This window comes from Apteryx rowi, unplaced genomic scaffold (genome assembly GCF_003343035.1).
Source record: "Apteryx rowi isolate R43461 unplaced genomic scaffold, aptRow1 scaffold_79, whole genome shotgun sequence".
In the NCBI taxonomy this organism is placed as follows: domain Eukaryota; kingdom Metazoa; phylum Chordata; class Aves; order Apterygiformes; family Apterygidae; genus Apteryx; species Apteryx rowi.
In genome coordinates, this window is record NW_020451082.1 from 1,114,999 (window position 1) to 1,142,336 (window position 27,338).

The 27,338-nt window shown below is 41.2% G+C and overlaps 1 protein-coding gene across 1 annotated transcript in view; it reads right to left on the bottom strand.

Moving 5' to 3' along the window:
• USH2A (usherin) overlaps positions 1-27,338 on the bottom strand; it is a 408,708-nt gene that overhangs the window by 5,908 nt on the left and 375,462 nt on the right. Inside the window, exons 61-69 of the mRNA XM_026088840.1 lie at positions 26,408-26,635; positions 24,002-25,518; positions 21,805-22,126; positions 9,592-9,801; positions 7,068-7,306; positions 6,146-6,363; positions 4,115-4,291; positions 2,803-2,886; positions 787-1,031 (exon numbers count right to left, since the gene is read on the bottom strand). Coding sequence (XP_025944625.1) covers positions 787-1,031; positions 2,803-2,886; positions 4,115-4,291; positions 6,146-6,363; positions 7,068-7,306; positions 9,592-9,801; positions 21,805-22,126; positions 24,002-25,518; positions 26,408-26,635 — 3,240 coding nt within the window. The remainder of the gene's footprint in view (positions 1-786; positions 1,032-2,802; positions 2,887-4,114; positions 4,292-6,145; positions 6,364-7,067; positions 7,307-9,591; positions 9,802-21,804; positions 22,127-24,001; positions 25,519-26,407; positions 26,636-27,338) is intronic.

Below are 27,338 nucleotides of genomic sequence, written 5' to 3' on the forward strand. Positions count from 1 at the left end.
TTTTTTTTTTACAGAATTATAACTTGCTATAATAAAAAAGATGCTAAGCCTTCCCTTTTATCACTCACCAGCAGTCCTTCTCCCATCCCTCTGGTGGTCCCGATGTGGCTTTGTGTGCATGCATACACACAGGCACACTTTGTTAAGGTTCCCAGCTTTTCCCTGGTCAGACTCACTCTCCCCCAAATCTTCCTAGCAAGGAGCTCATCCTAGAGCATTCCAGCTGGATGGTGTGTGGACACTAGAAAGACAGACTCTGTTCCTAAGTCCTGTTTTTTGCAGGAACATTTCATGGAAAAGACTGTCAAAATGGATCCTGGTTAGCCATTCACAACAGACAGTTGGGTCCACACAAAAAGTTCTTCTGAAAAGTATGTTCTACTACCTATTTTCTCCCAGCATGCCTCTTTGAAAACCTACCTTCCAGATGCCATAGCTTACACAGGCCTTTTCTCCACAGTTCTACTGCAGACAACAGCTAACATCAAGTGGGCAGCAGTGGCTTTGGATCTTTCTGTTACTACAGATCCAAATGTTGTCATAAGGCATCAGAAACACTTCAGGTCCTGCAGACCAGGTGCTGCAGGAATCTTTCTGGACTAAATGCCTGTAGCTGGGTTCTCTGTGAGGATACCTCACACCTTCATAGGTAGACCAGACAGCCCCTTTCCAATCCTGGACAGCCATCCTTTGCTAACCAAGAGTGCAACAAAATGATGGAGGTAAAAACGTCCAGATAAAAGAATAACAAGAGGGGTGCAGAACATTGCATTTTGCCCAACATACCGCATGGGTTTCACCTGATGAATACACACTCATTGGTGATGTTCTTTTCTGGAGCGGAACTAAAGGAGGTCTGTCTCGTGCATAGGGTTGCTTGTGGACTTTCTTTTGAAGAATTAAGGAGAGAAGAATAGCCAAGAGGATCAAACCTAGAACTACCATCAACACTGCAAACCACAGCTCATTGTAGAATTTTGCACTTTTGGCCTCCACTTTGTCCTTCTCTCCAGGTGTCGTCAAGATCAGACCTGTAAATATCAAGAGGGAGTAGGGGAGAAATGGAATGTTATTTGAGAAAGTCATTTAACAATATGCAATCCCTTTTCTCTCTAATAAATTAGGCAGAAATTTAAGTCAGTTTGTTGTCATGTGCTTATTTGCACTTATGTTCAAGGTGGCATAATGGTTCAATATGCTAGCGGGCTATAATAAAAAGCTTACTACCCTCAAGAGACCCTGCTTAAAGTTCTGGCATTGCTGCTCAGGCTGGAAATCACCACTGCATCAGCAGCTCCTGAGAAAGGAGGCGGTGGAGGTGGAATGCAAAAAAAAAAAAAGAAAAAAAAAGGAAAAAAGGGTTCTCCAAGTAACCTTGAGGAGTGAAAACGACTACAGTAATTTCAGAGAGGCACAGAGAGAGGACATTTTCTCTCTCTCTCTCCAGCACATTGCCAATACTGTGTGGTGGCAGGCCTGTGCAGTTAAAAGGAGAGTGGGAGAAAGACTGAACAGAAACTAGTGATAAATTAATACAAAACAAAACAACATGAAATATCTTATTCTTCCTTCCCCAGCTTATTAGAAAAAATCAGCCACTTGGCTTTGCTCACACATGACACAAGCATCAGAAATTTCAGTGACAGGAATTCCTGGTTATTTGCAACCCAACATGTGCATCCAGATTCTTTGCTAAAGAATTCCCATCATCTTCACTTGCAAGCCTCCGCTGCAAGTTGCCTGCGCTGCTGATCCAGTTGGCAATATACTCTGGATACAACCAGCAGTCAATATAACAAAGGAACTGACTGTGGAAGGTGACAGATGTAGAGCAACTGGGAACATTTTACATCATCTCTGCTGCAGCCTGGCCTGAAATTCTGCAGGAGGATGGAGCGAGATCACAAAAAGGGACATGATGGAACTCCTGTGCAAGAAGTAATTGCAAAGACAAGGCCCATCTGTTTTAAGAAGATGCTGAACAAGAGGCCACTCAACCAATAAATAAATGAACAAAAGCAATGTCAGAGAGATACATGAGGACAGGAAATGGTTCCCGCTTAACTTTGTTTCCCAGAAAACTAAGGAGATGGGAAACTGAAACTTTTTTGTGGTTGGCATCTACAAGACAATAGACAACAGCTGACTTGGATTTCATCACATCAAACTACTTCAATTGCATGAAACAGGCAAAGAGCCTGGACAGCAGGAAAACAGTAAGTGCTATAAACCTGGTCTTTCCAGTGTGACTTGTGACACTATCTTATGTGACATTCTCATAAATTGGTTAGGGAAACACGTCCCAGGTGTAACTGCTAACCATAAGTGGCTGAAGGATCATACACAAGGAGCTGGTGCTTTGCTTCTTTCTTTGGATGGAAGGACTTGTTGAGGGGACAGGGAGAAGAAGAGAGGATGTGTATTTTCATTGTCAGACTAAGGAGGAATGTGGGAGGAAAGGATTAGAATTCAATATAATCTTAATTTGGAGCTAAAAATCTGAAAAAGAACAGATACTATACACTACAAAAAAAGCACTACATTTGGGAGCAAATTAATTGACTGTGTGAAAATAAAAGAAGAAACCATTACAAGGCCACAGAAAGGATCTGAATCTGATCATGATGTAAAGAAACTGAAATTCATCCATGGCAAAAAAGACACATTATCTGCATACCTTATACTTAAGGCACTAAGGATCTACTGATGAGATTCCATTCTGTCTGGCATGTACTACATATCAAATACCTACCACAATCACATAAAATCAGTAGGTGCTAGATAATTTCTTCATGTATTTACCAAGTCCATCTCCAGTGCTGTATTTGATGACTGGTGTCATGGCGGTCCCCTCATCAGTGATACAGGTCACTTGAAAGAAAAAGGCTGAGCAAAAAGGTGGGAAAATGTATCAGCAGGAGAAAAGAAAATTCTTTAGGTGCTACTTTTTCACCATGATCCACCAGTAGAGGCAGCCAAGTCTGAGAAAAGCCAAGTTATATATGGGCATAGCACATAACCCAGATAAGCCCCACATCAGAGCCTCATAATCCCTTATACCAGGGTATTAAACTTCTAAACTATAAACTATGGCAGATCATAAGCAGCCCCCACTATGATGTTGCCACAAATCATATTCCCATTTTACCACCCAATCTTCCCTCTTCCAATGACATGCAATTAGCAACTTTCAATTTATTCATCATTGTGCCCCAAATCCCTCATACTCAGTTCATGGCTGATTCAGACTTGTTAAGAACATTTGAGTTAAAAAAAAAAAATTATTAGCATCATTGCAGTAATCCAGAAATAATAAAAAAACAATGAAATCCCTTAAATACCACAAAAGCATTTAAAAACAGAAGATATCTTTTCTTGTTTTTTCCCCCGTTGTCAGAGTTTGCTTGTATTTTAAAGGCCACAAATTTTTGAAACAAAAACCACCATTCAAAACACGGCTGATTCCAAGAGCTGCTGACTTGATTTGCTTTAAAGAAAAAAATCAGGCTCCACAGTCTTTTCTGAGGCTGATGACTTCCATGTTTTTTCAACCCTGAAAGGTGGAATTGCAGCCAAAGTCCAGGATTTGGGAAAACTCTCACAGTGAACCAAAGCATTATCACCCAGCCAAGTAAAACATTTAAGGGAAGCTTAGCTCCTAGGTGTTTCATTTCAAGCATCTGCTTAGATGCAGTTCAGTGATTTGGGGCAGAGCACTCAGCAAAGATTCAGAGGGTAGTCGTAGGCAGCTAGAGCTGTTTCCTAGATTTCCATTCATTTCTCCACTTACGAGGAAGAGCAGGAACAAAGCCCACAAAATGAACCTCACAGCGTCTCTGAACCAAGCTCTTGGTTATCTGGTTGGTAGAATCTAGATTTCACTCCTCCAGCTTCTTCCCCTATTCTACAGCCCAGATATGCATGAGAGCAGTTTTGATTTTTTTTTGATATTTTTAAACAGAGGGGTTGCACTCAGTTAGCAAGTGACAGGTGTCTCCTGTGCTCTTAGCTTGGGGTGGCTATGGAGAGATATTTCTTAAATTTAGCACACAATAATATTAATTTAGCCCAACAGTATTTCACAGAGAGAAAGATATAGGAAATTGAAACTGACTTTTGTCAGATGTCCGTGGCAAATACAGCTCAGTGTCAAAGCCACTGTAGATGCGCTGTCCACTCTCAGTTAATGCGTACTCCTTCAGGCGTCCATTCAGTACAAAAGTTCGGCTCCAGTCTATGTGGATGGTAGATAAATTGCTGACAACTGAGAATGGAGCTTTGTACCACGGTGCTGCAGAAGAAGGAAAAAGCTCATTTCTAGGCAACAGGCATAACTCTAAGTTATACAGCATAGAGACAGAGACTAAAAAATGATACAAGCTCGCTCGCTCTCACATACATGTGCGTGAAGAGGAAGATGCAAGGATAAAAGAGAAAGCTGCCCCGGCATGCCAGCCTCTACGTCGAGAAATCAGAAATGTCTCATAATATCTTTACAATCAAAGCATACACCTCCCTTCCTCTGCCTTTCAACATGTGGCATAAACACAAAAACTGTATAAGCTAAACCCCAGCTTAATAGGGGTGACAGGGAGATATAGGAGGTTGTATGCCTTCAGCTTGTACCTAACAGTATACCTGGCTGTGGAAACCAAACTGGCTAAGGAAAGAATGCTTTTGCAAGCCCCAAGATATTGCCCAAGATTATCTTTTAACGTATGCAAATACATGAAAACATTGTGTTTCAGAAAAGCAAGAGCAGACAGCAGGCAGAGAGAACAGAACCACAAAACTCACTTTGGGGAGGAAGAGTTCATCAGTTGGGCTCAGTAGCCTGCTGACAAAAGACTTAAGGCAGTGCTTTCTTGTGCCTTTGTCATTAAACCATGTGCCCGCTGTGTGCTGGTTTGTTCATAAGAAAGCAGCTTGTCCAGCTGCACTTTGCTGCTAATTGCCCAATTTCACCAAATCAAGTCTTCCAGGCAAGAAGAAGGAGACCTTCAGACTGACTCAGGAGAACAGGCTGGGAGTAGTTCAGCGAGGCAAGAAAAACAAGACTGCAGAAGGGCTGCAGACCCAGTGGGCAGGGGTTAGAAACTGGCTTTCAAACCCTTTCATTCTGGATACCTGGTTGTTATGAATTTTCTCCATTTAAGAGTTTGTTATAATGTTCTACCTCAATAGCGTGCAATTTAACAAAACACAGCTTTAGAGATGAAGCCTTTTTTTAAATGATCACTTTAAAGAAAATCTGGGGCTGTTCCACCCCAGATTTTCAGCTGAGGATCCCCCACAATGTAGCAGATAGATAGATACATTTTAATAACTACTAGGCAGAACTAGCAATTGCTGCTAAAGGGTTTTCTGGAAAGGTGATTCTGAAATCCTGACACTCAGGGTATATGATAAAAAGTTAACATCCTCTGTCCTGATTTGGCAGGCTGAGGTGAAATGCCCATCTCATCTGTTATAGAATGACTCTAGCTACAGCACCATAGATCTTTTCAATAAAAGCTGATGTTAGACTACTACAAATTCAGTTTTGATGGTAAAATCTATTCTGACTGTAGGCACAAGTCCTGCATGTTTAATTTCCATGCAGATCACCACATGACCATAAAGTACTGTGTGGTTGTTTGATAGTAACAAATTCTTACTTGAGGATCCATTCAGATTAAATCCAAGTAAAACTCCCATGGGCCCTGGCAGAAGTTTGGCTTGAATTAGGACAGTAAGATTATTCCTGAAAAGAATCACCAGGTCTCTTTTAAGATGTCCACTTTTCCCAGGGATTGTTTATGGCAACATTTTTTATTACTGCATGTCAGTCTTCTAGTATTGCTTCAATATTTTATGTTCTATAACTTTGCTGCCCATTCTCAATAAAATAAAAGGTTTCCTCTTCACAGAAGACAGAGGATGCAAACTCAAATGATGAGCAACGAAATATACTTAAGGAAATGAGCAGTCAAGCCACAGAGCAGAATTCCAGTGAATTGGCAGCAGAGGCATGGTAACTGGAGACATGTAAGAGCAGATTTTTAGGGACATCAGCTTTCACAAAGGGGCAGATTTCTTTGGCTCTAGTCAGCCTCCTACAACAGAAACAAGAATTTCTGATCTGTGAATCATTTCTCATACTCACGCTCCTTTTCAGTAGTGAAACCAATCCATTCCGAGGCGCTGCTGCCAACAGAATTGTAAGACACAACTCTCAGGTTGTAAGTTGTGTAAGGCTCAAGGTTGGACACGTTGGCACTCTGTCCTTTTCCTGTATACTTCACTTCAGTTGGGCCAGGACTGCAGGTCTTTACTGCAGGCTGTAGGTTCAGGGGGCAAGCCATATACACATGGAGCTCATAGCTGAGAAGAAGGTTGATATTTTGATTAATCAAGAGTATTAATTATATAATAGCCAAACAACCAGTGAGGACCGTTTCATCCCAGCTGCTTTATGCCTGGCTACCAGAAACAGATGGGCCTGATGCCAGTTTTTCTCTTGGAGAATTTGGCCCCAGCTGTAGGATATCTACAGACAATCACGGTTGTCATTCATAGCCACAATGAGATTGTTGATGCCTGTTACCTTGCTGCTCAGTTCTGCAAATCAGATAGCTGACTTGCCTTAGTAAATACAAGATGCAGCTGTCCCTTCACTGCCAGTTGTTCTCACAACCTTTTGGCCATGCAAACACAGCTGTCAGGCAATTAGTTCCACTCATAGTAGTGGCTGATGCAGCCAGAGACCTCCAGAACTCCCACCTCATCACTGCCTCCCCATACCTGGCTTTGGGGACTGACAATTTGGGGCATAACAAAAGAGTCCCTTCTCTCTGCATCCATCTCCCCAATAGCCTGTTGAGGAGAAAAGCAACTGTTGCGAGTGAACATCTCCTGGATGGAATTTAGGCCACATGGGATATCATCACCCACACTGGGAAGGAGCAGCATAGCTGTCACGACTGACCAGAGCTCTTGGCTATGCGATTCCAGCTCACATTCAGGAAAACTGCTCTGCCACCACCCCGAGCTGATTCAGGAAGGCTCAGCTGGGCTGCAGGTCCTACCTGGTGACAATGCCGTTGGGTGACTGTGGGGCACTCCACTGGAAAGAGGCGTTCCTAGAGGTCACAGTGCGGATCTGCGGAGGGGGCTGCTCAGAGGGTGGAGCTGGCTGCGTGGTGATTTGGGCAACGGGTCCTTTGCTGCAACAGTTGAAACAGGTGCAGGCCTCCACACCAATGGTGTATGTGGTAAAAGGTTTTAGCCCGTGTATTGTCTGCTGGGTGGCAGTCCCTTCTGATAGCTATAAAATTTAAGAGGGAACTTTACACAGCTTCAAGTGGCATAACTACTAAGCAAGAGTTAATGGGGTGAATTAACTCCAGAAGAAGGGCACAAGGTTCTGCATGTCTGCTAAGTCTGACATTAATGCAGCTGCTGTGCACTGGGAACTCTGTATTCATTTTCTTCCTATTACAAAGTTAAAAGGGGTACCATTCAAAGAGAAAGCCCATGCCATCAGTGGCCTCACAAATCTCTTGAGTTGAGCTGTAACCACTGTATGTCAGGTTGTAAGTGTCATTCTCAGACAGAAAAACTGAAAATATTTAAGGAGAAACTTTGGACTTTGGTATTGGAGCAAAAAGAAATGAATGTGGAAAAAGGCTCCATGGTAAGTCAGCGTAGCAAATACACATGCATATCCCACAGACTTCCTTGGCTTGGATACAGGATACAGCATTGGCAAGAGTGATGGGAATGTCTGGTATGAAGTTTACATGATAGGATAACATACTTTGCAGTAGGGTGGCCTCTGAGCTGAGGGCCAATGCAATGCTGCCCTGCATTCAAACAGCTATGGTGTTCAATGAGCTTGTAGGCAACTCTCCTACACTCAATAAGGGAGACTTCACAGTTCTGACAATGGAAACTGTGTTCTTGTTCTGAAACTGCTTGCAGAAACTGCCACTTCACCTCTCAGCCATAGTCATTTGTGGGTATAGCTTCTAAAGCCAAAGTAATCAAAATATGCAGAAAACACCATCAAGAGGCAAGACCTGCTTCCATTGGCTGCACCTGATTCAGCAGAGTGCAGAAGAAAATAGGAAGGAGTGAGTCAAACAAACAAAAGAAAGTACTTGGTACTGTATGATGTCAGTGCCAGAGACAACACAGCAGCATGGCAGGTATGAGGGGATGAAAATGGAAAGCCATACAGGTACCAGTGAGATGAGCTGGCTGAATGTGACACAGACGCAGGCAATGACATTGAGAGGAATAAATGTGTAGTGTTCAGTCAGTAAGCAGTTTAAATTCATGGACAGCATTGACGACTTGGGAAGATGTCCCCAGCACTCCCAAGCAAAGCAAGATGGGACAAGGAAAAAACCCCTCATACCAGATAAAACATTTATCTACTCGTAAAAGGCAAACAGATCATGTTACAGGCAAAAGGTATTCAAGTATTTTGCATTGATTTGGTGGTACATCTCCAGGCACCTTCTGCAGCCCTACACTTTACCCACATCCCCCCATTTTATAAGTCTAATGAAGCTGTGCAGGTTTCCTAGCTAAGCTGACTTTGGTCATTTCTGGACACCTGATGGTGATTCTGTCTCAGGGGAAAACCCAAGATGCACCTCAGCCCTGCTAAAGCATCTCCAGCACTGCTGCAGTCTCTTCATATCTGTTAAACCTTCCTGGGCAAAAACAAAGAAATAACAGCAGTCTGCTATCACACACATATGTAAAGCCATTCTTTCTTGGCTCCCAAGCTCCCACGCTAGTGAACGGGAAGCCTCCTAGGTCCAAAGGCCAGGCACACCTAAAAAATGAGGAAACCTTTCAGGATGATACAGAACCCTTCAGAATCTCTCCTGTGGGCCTCTCCAACGCAGCGATTCCCAAGCTAGAGAAGACACTGACTCTGCAATTACACATGGAATTTCCCATTTGACATGTACATGGACACAAAAAAACAGAGATTATGTAAGGAAGTGGTTTGCTGAGATTTGCCTGAACAGCTAAGATCCCCCTCTACAAGTCACCATTAAGAACATCTTTTGAGACAGTCTAGGCTGAGACATCAAAGACAGAAAAAGTCATCTTGCTGCTTGCATTATTCCTAAGGGCTTCTTAATAACAAGCAAGATTTTAAGGGCAATTCATGTACAGCATTCTCTTCTGAACTCAGAACTCTATGATCTCCAAAGCACATGACCGATTTCTTACTGGCTACAGTTTCCACCTGAACCACTTGGGCTGGCAGGAGCTGTCTGGAAGTATTTCATTTGGACAGTTAGCCATCCCTGAACAATACTTGGGATTCTCACCGCATTGTCACAGCATATTACCAAGTGAGAGGGGTTTGAATGGTGAGGTTAGTTTCTTGAGAAGCGTAACATTTAGCTGAGTGAGAGTGTTGGTCCTGCTTTGTCCAGAAGAGAGCATTGCAGAGCAGGAAAAAAAAAGAGAATGCAAGAGAGGAAGAAAGTCTGTAACAAACTGTAACACCTAGCAAGAACAAAACCGTCAAAGCTAAAAATATATTTCAAACGGAAGTACAAAAATAGTTTATATAGTACTTACCACCACATCAGTGCCTCTGGTATCATTAGAAAACAGCCTGTAGATACTGACTAACCCATTTGGCTTAAGAGGAGGGCTGATGTTCACTACGGCTACTGTGGATGTCACTGTGTGAAACAGGGGGGGTCCCAGGCCTTCAGGAGGGGCAGGGCCAGTCCGGCAGCGTGACCAGCCACTTGGTGTCCGGCCTGCAGAGTTTACTGACCACACCTTAGGCACATAAAAATAGAGAAACTGTCAGTGAAGGACTTGATCTTACAAAACATCCATAATTAGACAGGAATGCTAGTGCATCTTTACTAATATTGAGAAAGACACTGCACAATAACATCTATGCAAAATGCTCCTCGCCAGCTATCCAACACCTATATTGAGTGAGTGACTTTCTAGTAAAAGAATGGAGTATTTCCCACAATTATATTTAGGGAAAAGAAGTAGATTTTAAGTCTCAGGCAGTGTGTGTGTCGATGTGTCTTCTTCACACCTGATCCCCAAACTCTGAGTTCCCACCATTATCTATGTCATACCATATAGAGAGGACCCTTGAGAAGCTACGATCAGTATCAACAATGTTTTCAAAGACATCTGAACAAAAATACTGATATCCAGTTCTGCCATTGCCTCCCTTCTACACACTTCCTTTATCTACACAAGCAGTCCCAATCAATTCAGCCTGGCCCCATGTTACATTTAGGTATGTTCATCCTGACTGAATCACACAAGGCAAACTCTAGTTGCTTTTTAAATCTGGAAAGTTTTAAAGGATCATCCCTCTAAAATATATTAATGTATCAATCATCTGGCAACATTTTCAATAACCCATAATACAAATAAAATCCACTGAAAAGTACAGTTAAGTCAGCACCTCTCATTTATTTTCACAACATTTGTTTTATTGCATAAGCACAAAGGCAACAGTTTCAGTTCCAAGATTTCAAAATTTAGCAGCTTGAATTAGGCCTGATTAAAAACCACATGTCTCTACGAACTATGCCTACTGATTTTGTCAGCTTCCCAAAACCGGAGTGATCTGCAGACTACATAAAACTCAGCACTTATTAAACACAGTCTCCAACAAATCTGCATGAAAATTAAATTTTGCTTTCATCAAGGAGTGAATAAACATATGGAAGGATGTATAATCTTATTTATCAAAAACCATTTGTATAATTAAACACGAATATCATAAAAGGTTGCCTTAGGTCATCATTTGCATGAGTAAGTAATTTGTAGAATGTCAGGTACAATAGACAGAATAGATGGATGCGTGAGTGTATAGGGTTAAATTAGGCTCAATATTAGCCAACCACATAGTGATCAATCAGAATGATAGATCTAAATGGCAATACAAGCGGACTGTCTGAGCGATTTTTAGTATAAGTATTCCTTAGTAAGCTTTCATGTCGAGCAGTTCTAACTACAGTAAAACATGTTCTTGTGTGATCTGCTCTGGGTGGAAGACCTGGGCAAGTGGACAGTGAGACTGTGTCTTAAAAAAAAAGGAAGTTATAAAATAAGAGGTCTTCAAAACTGGCCCTGGAGTCTTTTCAGCTTGCAATATTAACTTCCAAGACCATGGGACCCTTCACAAGGGGCCTGGGGAAGGAAGAAAGCCAAAAAACACCACAACGGCTTGGAAGACTGTGGTTCTGCCAATTACAAAACCAAAGTTACTGCTTCATTCCGTTGTCTAGTGAAACACTGCATAAGTACAGATGATACTCTACAATAAAATACTCAGCCAAAGTACTTTCATTTTCAGTTAAATCAGTAATATCTCTCTTAATATATCTCTGTTGTGAACTTCTCATAAAGTCAAACTCTGTTCACTTTACTGCAATAGGTCAAACCCTCTATCTCAGTTAAGTCCTTGCTGCTACAGAGATTTGCCTACCGTAGTTCATTTCTAGGAGCATATATCTTTATGGAAAAAAATAAGCCACATACATACAGAAAGAACAGCTCTGAATGTGCCACTTGCGTTGACTCAACACTGACCTTAGTTCAAACACTCCAGTTCTATTCCAGGCTGTGGCCTTAATGAGCACAGAGTGTAACAATGTCAGACTTCCAACTGCCTAGCAAGCTCCTTGCAGCAAAATTGAAGGCCACAAGTTAGGTACAGAGGTTTCCTGTGTAGTATATGGGAGTACTAGTCCTCAGAATAAGACGTCTAGGAAATTCTGATGAGAGGGATGCACCTTGCCATTTTATTCATTTCTGGCATGCAGATGCTTCACTGAAGGCTGCAGGGAGACACTGTCCTCCATTGATCCCTTTCCTATCACAGGTGCCTAAGTCTTGTCTTTCAGAAAACAAGCCTTATTTCAGAAAAACAGGGCCTCTTTCTTTTAAAACACCATCTTAGGATAAGGGAAAAGGGGATGCTCATCCCCTTTCATACTACAGCTAGGTTTTAAAGGACTCCTCCAAGAGGCAGGTAACTTATGTTCAATCCCATGCTCCACTGGAGGGGATTCAAGCCTGCCATCCTCCAGAGGGGAAGTGCGCAAGCAGCCAACCCAGCTTCGTTCTTGGTTTTCTTGGTGCTCCCTTTGAGGCTGTTTCACTTGGCATGAACATAATGAATTCAAGATTGACTGGGTAGAGTAAGAGAGAGCGCAAGTAGACACAATTCTTTAGCCCAGCTTTTCCCCACAGAGATAAAGGGGACCTGAGGCTCCAGTCCATCCCCCAAGCACCATGTGCCTGTTCCTCTTAAAAAGAGACCGAGGTCACAGCTGCATTCATGTGGGCCTGACCAACAGGCATATCCTGAGAGTGCCTTCTAGACAGACACCAGCCTATTCAGCCCTGACAAGCTGTGTTTCAACAGAAAATCTCTAGGTATCCGTGAAACTCTGTAACATCAGATTTGGAGACAACAGTGACAGCTCAGCAGGAGTTTTGAGGATCTAAATTCTGGATTTACACTGACCTAAGCTTGATTCCCATAGCGCACTCTGCTTCTGCTTAACCATCTGTAAAAGGATGGATAGGTATAAAAATATTTCCCTTCGAGAATGGCCATCCAAATAAATCTGATCAGTGTTTGTAGACTCTGCACAGTAAGTGCACAGCACTCATTGCAGATGAAAATGCTAATGCTTAGCCACTTCAATGCATGAAGAAATCAGACAGTAAGAAAACAGCAGTCACAATTAGGAGTGCCTGTTAAAATTGGAAGTTCAGTCTCAAAAGTCAGCACATAATCACAGCTGATTGAAACCTGTTGCCTGGTTAACGTGGTTAAACTAAAATGCCATAGTTTGGACTTCTGTCAAGTTTTTTGGGCTCACACAAATTCATTCTAAAAGCTGACTTAATCAGCACAAAAAATATTTAACTGCACTCATATAGAAATATAAAGAGCTTAATAGGCAGCAGCATTACTTGGTGTCCCTAACATAAGCTTTTAAAAGTTACCTCAGAGCAGAACAGGCATATGGGGCAAAGGGGAAGAAATCACACCTCAGGTAAGCAGAGACTTATCAAATGACACAGCACACACAGCAGAAAGCCAACAAAAGAAGTTTCTTTTAAGTTGACTTTCTGAATATACTGTCTCCAAAAGCATTAAGTCTGACATCATGGCTCAGTACCCTGCCAAAAGATGTAGAGCTGTTAATGGCAGCACTGTCCCCCAAAAGCCAGGAGAGGGCTCCAAAATCATCTACAGGAGTTACTATTTAAAATGTTTTATCTTTTTGCTGGCCCCCGGCCCAGACAGCACTTTGAAGTGGTGCCAGAGAGAAAGAGGGAAAACCTCTCTGAAGATCGTATATTCAGAGAACCAGAGAATTCCAGTTACAGGTAAGCTAGCTTGGTTTTTTTCATCATAAACAAGCCATCGCAGACCTCTGCCCCTGGAAGAGACCAGGGATTTGCTGTCACTTGAAATGATCATATGACAACATCCAAGTTCATCAGCACAGCCAAGAAGGTGCAAAAACCATGAGGAGCAGCATGGAAAGTGCTGAGAAAACTGCCACAGCCTTAACATAGTGAACCTGACTTGTTAAAACTCTGACCTATGATACCAGTCATAGGTTTTCCTGGATACTTACTGAGGATCAGTCCCGTGGCAATGCTGAGCAATGACTCCTCTCATTAAAGGCAAAAAAATCATAGATATAAGAGAGACATTAAATGGAACTGAAGGAAACAGCTGAATATTTGATTCTGCAGCTTCTCCAACCATGCATCTCAAGAAAAGCACTAGAAGAAAAGGAATCATAAACCAGGTGAGCACTGTGGCATCTATGTAACGAACAATGGAAGGTGAAGAAGCTGCCAAAATAAAGCATTCAAAGTAACTCACCTCAAAGGACAAAGATAGTCCACAATTAAGGAAGAAAACAGTACCTGGCCCCCCCCCCCCAAACCCCCCAAAAAAAAAAAAAAAAACCCTCCCCCAAAACACAACAGCAATCCTTTGATCACATAACTCCAATTATGTGAAGAAGCACAACTAACTGAGCAGTGGTTTGGCAGCAGATATTCTGGGTGCACAAATGGCCTGCCAGCTCACAACACGCACATCTCAGACCTGGCTCAAACAACGTGACAGGTATTATGGCTTTAAGCACAGTGACCAACAGGAAAGTTCCTGAGAGGGAATCCTCTCTACTCATGCAGAGGGGAGCCTTAGGCAGCTGACAGACTATGGAGAATGAGAAACCCTCCATTACTGAAGAAACCTCATTCTCATTCACTTCCACTAAAGGGTGGCAAGAAGTAGTAGCCAGAAGAGTGGACTGACTGGTGGTAGCTTGCCTATCTGAAGGCAGCAGTCCTGAGGTCCTGCTGACTTCTAAAGTCAAGGACAGCTGGGATCTTCTGTTTTGCACAGAATCCAGACGCTAGCCAGTGCACTTAACTCCTTATTCCTGTGTATAAGAGTCAGGTACAACTTAGGTCCCTGCCCTTAGGAAATGCAAGGACTCCACATGCCTGGGACTGCTGGTCTTGCCACAACCAATTCCATGCCAGCACTACTCCGTGCATGCCAGGAGAGAGGAACTGCAGCAGAGAGGAGTTCATACCATTCCTTCTGTCTTTCTCCACTTGTTTCCTAAAGGTCCCAAAGACACAGCACTACTTGAGGCTTTTCTTTGGGTTTCTTGACCCAGTTTGCTTCAATTTCTAACCTTACACTTACATAAGTATAGAGTTTTCACAGGGCAATTCTTTTCCAAGAAAGAAAGATGTTTTAAGGGTATGACTTCTATTCAGGGCTGTGCAGCTAAGTCCCAAGATGTCATGTCAGTAACTTTCAGAAACACAGCACCTAATTTTYAGTTGTTTTTGAACAGCATTCTGCAAGAACAAGAAAAAAGTATCATGTCTGCTCACGACCAGGGGTACAAGAGGTAGTAAACAAATGTGTGCTTTCTAATCGCTCATCCACGAATCTATACTTTTCCCTTTTCAGCATTCAGTTAGCATACTTAGAGAGGCCATAAATATATAATGGGATAGATTTTAGGTCCAGGCTCCTAGCACTATGATAATTTGAGCCTCTTAAGATTGTTATTCATCTTCACTATTCAACTGCTAACAACAAAAGCATTAAACACACTCTGGGGAGGGGGAGGGGAAAGACAACAAGCAAATGCTTTGGGGCTAAAACAAAATTACCAAATTCTAAAGGAAGTTCATTTCATACAACATAGTATAACACCAGTAATTAATGAGAGATGTAAACAGGTTTAACTCTAAAAGGTAGAAAATTAAATAATTTGTTTCCTGTGGGTATATAATGAGATAGTTACCACATTCCCATGAGAGAGATAAGCAGATATTAAAAGGTCTTTCCAATACCTGTAATGGCTAAGGGCAACAGCTAATTCAATAGATTCGATCAAAATCACCACTTCTTTCTCCGCTACTGATTTATTACTTTGGCTGTAGTTAGTCATCACTCATTTTAGTTTGCTTTTCAGCAGTCATAAATTATGCCTCATAAATAAAAAGATACAATCAAGGAAATCATATCAAGTCATCTACAGCTCTGGAGTATATTTTCCCCTGGTACTCACACTAATGTCATTTTAAAGGGTAGCTTGTCATGGTTTTGAGTATGTCAGAGTCACAATATACCAAGAAAAGAAAGATCTTGCCAGAGTGGTGGTGTAGCAGTCTAACCAGTAATCTTGGAAGCCAATAAATACAGTCTAATATCACTATTTAGTTTAATGAACAAAACTCGAGGTTTGATTCATTAACGCACTGCTTGTGCACTTGAATTTAGGATGGTGTTGCCAACAGAAAAATGATCCCTTGAGTAGGGCTCAAAAAAAGAAATTGTGTAGTTTCAAATAGCTCTTCTCCCCACTGTGCCCCCTTGATCAGGGCAAAGGAAGCATTTACTTTAGCAAAAGAGTATTTAGAATATCATAGGATCTCCATTATATCAGCAAAACAATAAAGTTATGTCTGCTTTACTCTTCAGAAGCTGAGGCTGAGATTGGTAGCCTAATGCTGATAGGGCATGAGAAACTGTTTATTGGAAACAGGGAGTGCAAAGAACCCTGTAAGAAAAATCCACTCTTCCAAAGAAAGGAAATGGAGAGGGGATGACAAGCAGGGAGTGAAAGAAAGAACTGCATTTTATTTCATGTCACCACTTTGTAGTGCATCTTTCTGTCAGGGAGATGGGAAGAAATGGTGAATTAAAATGATGAAAAGAAGCCAAAAGATGAGGGATATTTCAAATGGATGACTATCCATCACTGGCCGGTCAGAAAACCAGTTTCACCCCATTTTAAGCTACAGAAGTCATTTAGCTCTTTGGTAGTAACTAAGCAACACAAACTGAAGCTCAGCCAACAATTTGACAGACAGACCAGCAAACCAAGTGTCGTTCTTGTCATCTCTGAAAGTGACCAAGAGGACTGAAATATTCTGTACTCCATGTCATCATTCCTGCCATAGCCTTCACAACTTTGCACCCATTTTTTTTCTCATCATCTCTCTAGTGTCAGAAATATGATTTGTCTTCTCTTTGAGAGTTTGAGAGGGAGGACCCAAACATATTGCCCCTTGGTATTTCTCAGATTATTTCCTAGATTCTGCACTTGGCTGCAGTAATTGGGCTGTGAGAAGCACACTTTATAAGCAAGAGGAATGCTGTCCCTCCCGCAGCAATAAGGAGGCAGACATCTTCAGTGCTGCAGACCCACCTGCCTCATTGTGCCTGACAGTCCTCCCAGAGAATAAACCTCTGCAGGGAGCAATAAAACTTTCTGAAAAGCACCATTCCTATTTTTCTGTCTCTTGCATGTTCCATGCCTGCCAAGTGGAAATAAGAATGTGTTCAAAACCAGGAAGACATTATGCCATTAATCTAAAGAAGTAGTCTAAGTACACAATTCACTGCAATTGTGGAAGAGTGACACTGCACCTGCAGGGAAATCAGACCACACTCTGACAATTCTGCTTTGCAGAACAGAACTAAGCCTCACACTCTGTTCAAAAGGACCTTCCTTCAGCTGAGAAAAACAGGACTGAGTCTATAGGTTGTTATACGATAACACTATACACCATCCCCAACAATTCATGAGAAGAGTCTACACATTCTGTTTCAGAAATATYGCAGGAATCAAAAAACTACACCTGGAAACTCACTAGGCCTCATTAACTATAAGGTTTGTTTAAGTCAGGGYTTTCTTCAGGATATCATGCAATTGCATCTATTTAATATAGCTAAGGATCTCAGGCAGCACTCCAACAAATAGCTAACAGGCCAAACACTACAAAGAATGCAAATATCTAAATATACAAATAGATAAAGGGAGTTTCAAAGATCTAGGAAATTATTTCCAAGTACAGGAGGGCTGGAATCTTAATGCCTCTGAAAAACCCACTGAAACCTGGCAAGTGCTAATATGCTTACGAAAATCTGGTCCCTAAAGAATGAAAGTGCTTAAATCCCTTGAACTGTAGCGACCTAAGCAGTTAGGGGGCATAGTCCCTTTGACCAGCATGATCCTCTAAAGTCATTTCATCTTTTTTGAAAGTGCAACTTTTGCATCTAGTCTTACAAGCCCTAAATATTCAGCTGAAATTTCCAGTGAAAGAAGAAAAACACAACTCCAAAATCCTGACTTTAGATCCAAAGAAGCTGTTAGGGTTCATCAAACTGAATCTCAATACCTCAAAAATGCTGGAGAGAGCCCCATCACAGCACTTTGATTTTATCTGCATTCTGCTGGAGGAAATTCAGTTGCATTTAAAGTTTTATGTCCAGTAAACAAGCCTCAAATGCAGAGACAGCAGAATCAATATCCAGTTTAAGTGAAATATAAATCTGGGTTTCATCAGCATAATAGCAAAAGCCAAGCCCTATACTTATGAATAACTTGTCTCACAGGCAAGATATAAATTGTCAACAATGGAGGGGCTTAGAACAGATCCCAGAGGACTGCTGCAAATGACATAAGCAGAAGACAAACATGTGTATGCAAAAACCTCTCACAGTGAAATAAATGGCCACCCGTGAAAAAAAACAAAAATGATTTAAGGCCTCAGTTAACAGCTCAGCCCAGTTATGGAGCAGAACCAAAATAAAAAGCAAAGTCTTGAATATAGCATGTTAACCCATAGGAATTAGGTCAAGAGACATTCTTAGTTACCCATCACCAACAAATCACTAAAAGCTTTGGCTCAAGCAAGTCTGTGTTCTATTGACTACAACCCAAAAGCCAGCTTCTCATTGAGATAATTGAAAGCTCGTGCAACTAAGAACACCCCACTGTCAAGATCTACAACTTCCACATCAGAAACAACTTGAGATTTTTCTCTTTAGCAAAGAAAGTCCTAACTACAAAGTAGGACTTGTGTCTGCTACAACTACTCAATCYCCACCAAGCCCTATCTGGACTTGAGTTTACATACCTTAGAGTTCCGGACCAAAATAATAAGGAGATCTGGTCTAACAACAATTCCACTTTAAGGAAACTACAATAATAGGAGAACAGACTTCACACTGTTTTGGGCTTACAGATGACATTAAAGAAAAGCTGGGAGAAAGAAAAAGAAACCTTAATATTTTTACATAGTAGCACTTAAAACACAGGTAGTTCATCCTAAAGTGTGCTGTTTCCAGGAAAGGTTTAATGGCTTTGGTCACAAGAGATGTAACAGCAGGAGAATATACCCTCATATATTTAAAGTGTAAAAAGTTTCCAGGCTTAAGTGATCATTTCTGCTTTGAAATGTAATGCAGCATCTCTCATACAGCTAAATTCACTAAGGTTTAGAGAAGAGGGCATTAGGGACTGAAGGAGATCAAAAACCATACACCTGTAATCAGCAAAAAGAAGCAGCCAGCTCACAGATACTCTGCATTTCCTTCAGCACGACTCTAACCAGACCCTTTTCACACTGGCTGCTACCTTACAGTCATGCTGCCAAACCGGAAACATCAGAAGGAAAGAAAGAGCTTTGTGATTGTCGAGCAGTGAAGAAAGGTTTTGTGAATACTGCAGTAAGTACACTTTTCTAATATCATCCCAGGCTCTCTCCTCCATAGTTTTGTAATTGCCCCTTCAGAGTCCATTTCTTGGCCAAATGATTGCTGCTAGAACTGATTTATGAAGAGAGCCATTGCACTTCTCCCTCCAGGCTCCAGGACTCTGACAGTAATGGGACAAGCAGAAATGGACGCAAGTTGAAACAAGGGAAATACAGATTAGATACAAGGAGAACTATGAGGTTATGTAGTCATGCCCTGGAACGAGTTGCCCAGAGGAGCTGTGGAATCTCCATCCTTGGAGATATTCAAAATTCAACTGGAAATGGCCCTGAGCAGCCTGCTCTAGCTGGACCTGCTTCAAGCAGGTGACTAGGTGACCTCTGGATGTCCTTTCCAGCCTACATGATTCTGTGATTCTGAGACATATGTAAGAATAGCAGCTGGATAGACTGTATGCTAATATGATAAAGCAGCCTTTTAGATTTAATTCTGTATGGCTTCTGGCTACCAAAAAGAAAACAACAGAAGCAGTGGAGCTCAGGTACCAAAGAACCTGGTCTGTAATGTGCACTCTCACCAAATCTGCAGATGGGGGGACCTGTCAATTCACTCAAAGGCAGGGCTAGCATTCAGAAGGATGTGGAGGAATGGGTCAACAGGAACTTCATGAAATTCAGCAAGGACAAATGCCAAGCCTTGCACCTGGGAAGGAATTACCCTTTGCGACTTTACAGAGTGAGGACTGAGTGACCAGCTGGGGAGCAGCCCTGCTAAAAAGGATCTAGGGGTCTTCATAGACAAAAAGCTGAGCACAAGCCAGCAATATACCCTGGCAGCAAAAAGGGCCAACAGCATCTTGGACTGTATTAACAGTAGTGTAGCCAGACGATTAAGCAAAGTGATTACCGGCCTTTATTCAGCATTCGATGGACCATATCTAGAATACAGCACTCAGTTTTGCCCCCTTGACTGTAAGAAAGATGTTGATAAACCAGAGCAAGTTCAGTAGAGGGCCACGAAGGTAATTGGGGGCTGGAGCACTTGCTCTGTGAGGAAAGGCTGAGGGAATTGGGCTTGTTCAGCCTGGAGAAGAGATGGCTTCACGGGGAGACCTAATAGCAGCCTGCCAGTGCCTACTGGGAGGTTATCAGGAAGACAGAGACACTGGTGCTCTGTGGGAGGACAAGAGACAACAGGCGTAAGTTCAAACAAAAGAGTTTCAGACTGAATATAAGAAAAACCTTCTTCACCATGAGGACTGTCAAGCAGTGGAGCAGGCTGCCCTGAGAGGTTTTACAGTCTCCCTCCCTGGAGGTTTTCAAGACACAACTGGATAAAGCCCCAAGTAACCTCATCTGATCTCATAACTGACCTTGCTTTGAGCAGGCAGTTGGACTAGATGACCTCCTGGGATCCCTTCCAACCTGAATTATCTTATGGATCTATGTTCCTATAAAGCAAATGAAATTGTAAAAGAAAGATTTCCACCATACTACAGGAGCTCAAAAGTGGAATGTGCTACCTTGTATATACATCAAAACAAATCCATGCTTGAACCAACCCTTTTTTTTTTTTTTGAGAAAAAAGGTTTTAAAAAGTTTTGAGCACTGCCAAACTCATCATCATGACATATCATGTATATAAGTTCAGTGTATAAAACCAGCAGTGAGGTTTACTGGTATTCTCTTTGGGCAGGGGGGATAAGCATGCCTATTCATAGGCATTTATATGTGCAAAATCAACCTCATCCTGCTATGAAACTACATCCACTTTCCTTTCAAAACAACAAATTCAAGGCTAGGTTTTGGTGAGGGTATAAACCCCACTAACTCATATAAAAACTTGGAATGAATGTCAGATGGTTATAAATAGCAAGGTTATCAGTTCAGAGGCTGAAATCAAATAAGGCCCTACATTATTACTAGTAATGTATGATAAAAAAAAAAATGTTGAAACCCATAACTGACATAGAAAACAATTCCAGGCCAAAGAAGATAAATTCCTTTAGTGCTCAGGGTCTTGAAAATCAAGAGTTATATGCTCTTCACAGCAAATGGTGACATTACTTACTCCACAGTTGAACTGATTTCAGTACTACCATTGATTTCTAGTAAGGTGAGATGATACTCAGTCTGAATGGCAGAACTGTTCTCCTTGCTTTATCTCATCCTCATAAGAAAAATAACAAGAGTAAAATACCTATGACCATGAGAAATAATAGCAACTATCAACAGCAATTTCCCTTTTGAACCACCCWCGAAAACTGACTGTAATCCTAGCATCTACTTTAAAGAGAAAACAAGCCCAAACCCTCTCCATATAAGGTATATGTAAAGTCATAAATTAAAAATTAATTCAGAGTAGACTGAGGGGAGAGAGGAAAAAGAAAAGAAAAACTAAAGCACTAAAGCTGCCATTTAACAACTAGAATTTTAAACTATTCATGTAACATTAGAGCCTTGCAAAAGCTCTGAAGGGTACACAAACACTTACCATACAAGAAACAAAGGCATTTATGATTACATTAAAGAAAAATTAATATTGAATGAATGTATTGCTTGTGCAAAACTATTTTCAGGCTCTCAACTATTTAAAATACATTAACAAAAACTATTTAGGTATCACAATACTATTAACATTAGAATGAGATGTGTATGTTCCTTGTAAGTGTGAAGTAAGATTCTCAGAGTGTACTGAAATYTTCATCTGAGCTGCTAACTGACTTCAATTCTCACCTGATATTCATATTCTGTGTAAGGCTGCAACTTGTCATCTCTGAAGGAAGTTGAAGAACCATTGTAAACAAGCGCAAGGTCTAAATTTATGTGGGCTTGAGTTGTTCGCCTTCTGTAAAGCTCATAATATAAAATCTTCCCATTTGGTTGTTGCGGGCCAGTCCACAGAACGGAAGAAGCTGACTGGAACCCACTGGCTCTGGTCTGTATTTCTATGAGAGGGGCAGGCTGCACTGCTGGGGGTGCTTCCAGCGTCTGTACAGATGCCCACTCACTGGAGGCACAACCCAGTTCTGTGCAAGCTTGGAGTTGTACTTCATACCTTTGGGAACACAAATCAGGAATCAAGTGATAAAAACACTGCAAATATAAACATAGACTGTGCATAAGACTAGAATTGAGTACACATGGGGGTTTCTTAATTTTTCTAGGTATTTGGCATTTTTGAGTAAGAAAACAAGTTGTATCAACATGCAGATTATATGCCATGCCTTTGTATCTCTAGGAAAACTGTACAACCCATACACGAGCAAGCCTTTGCATGTGTGAGCAATCCCGTTAACTTCAGTAGGGTTCCATTCCCCGTATAAGTAAAGGCTGTAGAATAGGCCAAATTACCATAAACATAAATGGGATGCAACAATATTTAAGTTTCCATACAAAGTGAAACAGCTTCTAAGTCTTTTAGCTCTGCATTCATTTTGATTCAACAGAAAACCAGGCTTCAACAAGTATTTGTCAATTCAGTTATCAACCGTGACACCAACTTCTGCCTTCTTCAAGTTCTGTTTTTTTAAAAAAAAAAGTGCCTACACATGGCATAGAATATAGAAATCTTTATTCCACTTGCTTAATTCTGGCAGAATTTAAATTAAAATGGCCAAGTTTGGAGAACAGGGCTTGATGGTRACTTAACACATGTCAGAAAGGTCAAGGCACTGAGGAGAGGAGGGAAACACCATTCAGAAGTCAGCTGTGAGAGCCTTAATGATACAAACAAGTAATGCTGACAAAAAGGGAGAAGGGAAAAACATTGGTCAAATAAAGACACTGTAGCACCCTTCTAAATGGTATGGGATTAACTTTAAGACAAAAATAATTGATTGAGGAAGGTAACATTTTGCTAGGTGAAACAGAGATGTCTTCATAATTGATAAACCAGCCCATAACAGGATTAATGTTCACCAAACAAGTCTTTCTCTGGGTGTATAGGATCCATTTGAAAACACGCTGGAAAGTAAACTTATTGCTGCAGAGCAGCCAGCTTGTCAATGCTTTGCAATGGCCTCACAGGATCTCCATTAAAAGCACATAAATGGGAGCCCAAAACTTCCATGATATAATACACCAAGAAAGAACTCTGTTTTCTGGATTTTGACTTGTTTTTGTTTGTTTGTTTGTTTTTCAGAGCAGAGTTAACATCTGCAGGAGTTCAATTGATCAAAATCTTTTTGATATTGCTGGTAGATGAATCAAAAATATGATTCATTGTAAGAGACAATTTGGATATCATTTGAGAACTGTATCATCACTAACTTCATTCTATTACTCTTCTCTCTTTGGATTTAGATTAGTTATATGTAAATAGTAGACAGAGTTATCAACCATGTAACACACACAAATTATGCCTGCACAAATATATAAGGAAAGGTCAGGTAAATAATCAAGAATTAGTGGGGAAGATATTACTTCAATATCAAGTGTGTTCTTTCTGTAGCTGAGTTCTGCATCCTCTCTTTTAGCTTTCACTTAAATAGCATGTCATCTTTTTTCAGATCAAAGAGGCAAGCATGTTCCTGGTGTGACTCCATTAATCTTGGTTCAGTTACACTGTGAATGAGCTAGCCAACAGATCTGTTGTCTCCCCACCCCTCAATTTGTCAACTAAAGCCATATTTATTCTTGAATGCAGACATCTTGCAAAAAATACACAAGTACAAGGTTACCAGTTCTGGAGCCTGTAGAAGAGTACTGAATTACCCCTTGCACCATTTATACCCTACGTCAACTCTAAGCACTTCACCAAGATGATATATAGTTGATGTTACTAGAAATGAAAACATTCTGGTTTTATCATGTGCTTTTGGGGAACAAAAACCTATAGGTCTGCCTATCTGTTTAAAGGGGATGGTTAAGCCATCTACCAGCCCACTGAATCACCTTGCAGAGTTCTTTCAACAAGATCTTTCAGACTTACCTACTGTAGGGTTCTAGCTCTGCTACTATGTAGGACCGCCTCATAAAAGAAACATGAGATGCATGAAAGTCAACAATTTTCTTTCCTCTTTCAGCGGGCTTGTGGATTGAGATTGTGTAATTTCTAATGTCACCATTTACTTTGACAGGAGGATCCCAGGCCACCAAAATCTCCTTTGAGGACCATGCCTGCAACCTAGGAGGTAGCATCCCAGATGGAGCAGAGGGGTTGGTTTTTATCTGAGCTGATGGGCTGGTCACACTCCCTTGACTGTTATTTGCAGTGACAGTGTAGCTGTATTGCATGCCTGGCATTAGGGTGAAATCAAGGTACCGAGTTTCCAGACCTGAGTAAAGAAGAACACCATCCCTCCTTAGCTCATAGCCTGTGATTTCACCGTTAGGGTTAGCTGGAATTTTCCATGTGATTTCAATCGACTCTGAGCCCATGACAAGCAGCTTGGGAGCTTCCATATTTAATGGCGGGGCCTCCATGGTCATCACTGACTGGAATCTGCTAGATGTGCAGCCCCCGGTAGTACAGGCAACCAATGCAAAATTGTACCGTGTGTAAGGCTGTAGATTAGAAATCAACATTTGCAAACTTTTGCCAGGATAATACTCTTCATTGTTTAATTTCAGTATGTACTTGGTGATGTCTCCATTTTGTACTTGAGGAGGTATCCAAGATGCATTAATTTGAGTGGCACTGACAGCCTGTAGAGATGGTGGATCCACTAATGCAGGAGCTGCTTCCAGTGTTTGTATTGCAGCTGGTTCACTGGTGGAGCAGCCTCCCATTGTACAAGCAACTACCGCATAACTGTATATTGAATAAGGTAGTAAGTCTTCATCCATATAGTTGAAAGTATTAGCATCAAAGCTGAAAGGATAGAGAACATCATTTTTTAGTAGTCTGTATGACTGAAGAATACCATTGGGCTGTTCCGGGGAAACCCATGAAATGAGCACTTTACGAGGGTTAACTGATGCCAAGTATAATCTAGGGGCAGCAAGACCTTTAGGGGCAGTTTGACTAGTCTTTGCCACTGTCCAAGAACTGTCAGTATAGCCCGCTGCATTCCAGGTGCGTATTTTATATTCATACCTTGTCCATGGCTGTAAACCTTTATCATTATATATAAATGTAGTGCTTTCAGTGTTATATTCTGTGAAAACAATTTTCTCATCTTCCATTGTTGTTCTGTACCCTGCAGCATTTTCTTTTGTGCATCTGTGAATAACTTCATAGCGAATTATTTTTCCATTTGGATTAATTGGCTCCAACCAGCTCAGTTCAATGTTGGTAGCATTCACTGCCTGGATTACAGGTGCCATCTGAGACACTGGAGGTGCTTCATCTGTTCGGACTGGCTGGGGTGGAGAATGAGTGCAGCCTGCCACATTGCAAGCTTCCAGTACTAGATTATAGAGAGTGTAAGGTTCAAGGCGCCTAAAGAGGAACTGGCGAGATAAACCACTGTACTCCAGGTTATCATCACTGAAAATATTATAGGTCTGAAAAAAAAAGAAAAAAAAAGAAAGAGATGGAAGGAAGGAAGGACAGAAGACAGGATAAAAGAACAAAAAAGAAAATCAACAATTTTTGCAAATGACCACTAGATGAGACACCTAATTGTTCATAAATATTAATCTTTGTAACACAGTAGGGACTATTAACCAATGATTCAGAAACTTACTTCCTTACTAGTAGCAATCACTATGCACACAGATTATTGAAACAAAAAGAGTGTTTTGATCCACTTTTCATGATTTATCCATTTTGGATGTGGTATTACACCAGTTAGTGACACTTTTCATTATATTTATTTATTATCAAGTTTCATTGCCAGGCTCCCATGGGCTAGCACAAAGCTTGCTGCAGACTAACTCTAGAGAAAAAACACTTAAAAAAAMCCCTCTAGCTGAGAAACTTGCAGGTAAAGATTCACAATCAGTTGAAAACATTGTGTTAAAACAAGTCCCAAATTTCAAAGCAACATTCTGTCAAACTCAGTTCGTCTAGAAACAGGTTTTGGCAAAGTCTAATGTGAGGAGTAGGGCTAAACCCTGCCAGGAGCATGCAGTTTTGTGTATAGCCTTCTATACATTCAGTTAACAATGTGCTTCACTAGTCCTAAAATAACAGCCTTTCAAACAATTTCTATGTTGTTCTGAACTTTTACAGTCATGGGGTAGCACAGGAATGTTAATACTCATTTGAATCTACATAAATCACAGCTAGAAGCAGAGAATGCTCAGAGTGCCCTTGTGCTTACACAGGACTTCTATCCTATTTTACAGTCTAACATGTTTGATTGAGTCCTTTTCAGCAAAAATGTTTTAATTTGATACTTAGTGTTTTCCTTTCCTTTTTAATCAAATGAAGTGTCAAGATGAAGATTACCTTAATTACACCATTGGGTTTGGAAGGCTCTGCCCATCTTAGTAACAAAGCCCTGCCGTTCTCTTTCTTTTCCACAGTGAAGTTGCTGAGGCCACTGGGTGAAGCTTCCAATGTGCGCACAGATGTCCAGGGGCTTGAAACCTGTCCGGCATTGTTTACAGCTATGACATGAACATGGTATGTTGTGAAAGGTTTCAATCCAAATAAATGAGCCTGATGCTTTGTTCCCTGAAGCAAGAATACAGATGTTTGAATTAGTTAAAAAAGTAATCAGCATCTGCGGTTTCTGTCACTTGGAAAATGAGGTCTCAGCTCAGGGTCTCTTCTGACCTCTTTGCAGAGTACCCCATCTGGTTAACAGGATCAGTTTGTGGGTTTCCGTAGTTCAATCTCAAAAAGAAACTCTTAGGCTTTTTGAAATATCTATCATTATGGTGGAGCCTCTGGAGCTGAATTCTGGGGAGTCCTGCACAGTTCAAACCTCATCTAGCAACTACTTACTGTACATCGAGCGTGCATTTAAGTTTTGCTCAGTGAGGCTCAGAGTGCCTGGGACTCTGAAGGATCTGAGCACGTGTAAAAACCCTTGGCATGTGAGCGATACTTGCCTCCACAGAATTCTTTGCACATCAGGCTCTATGCATCTTGTATATGGAAATGACAGTCAATAGGTATCCCATCATGTTCTAGCTACTTAGAGCATTGTAACCTGGACAGACCACAGTTTTTCCAAGAGCACAATTTCTTTTCTAAACTGAAAACAAAACAGCTCCCTTAAAAGCTAAAAAAGAAATAGAATAAACTGGTTTTCTTTATCTGCTTTGTTAAGATGTTACCTGAGATAAATTCACAGGGGAAGATGAACTTAGGGCAACCTGTTTCCTTACAGGAATCCTCTATATTTCTCCAAATTAGAGAAAACAGCTATACT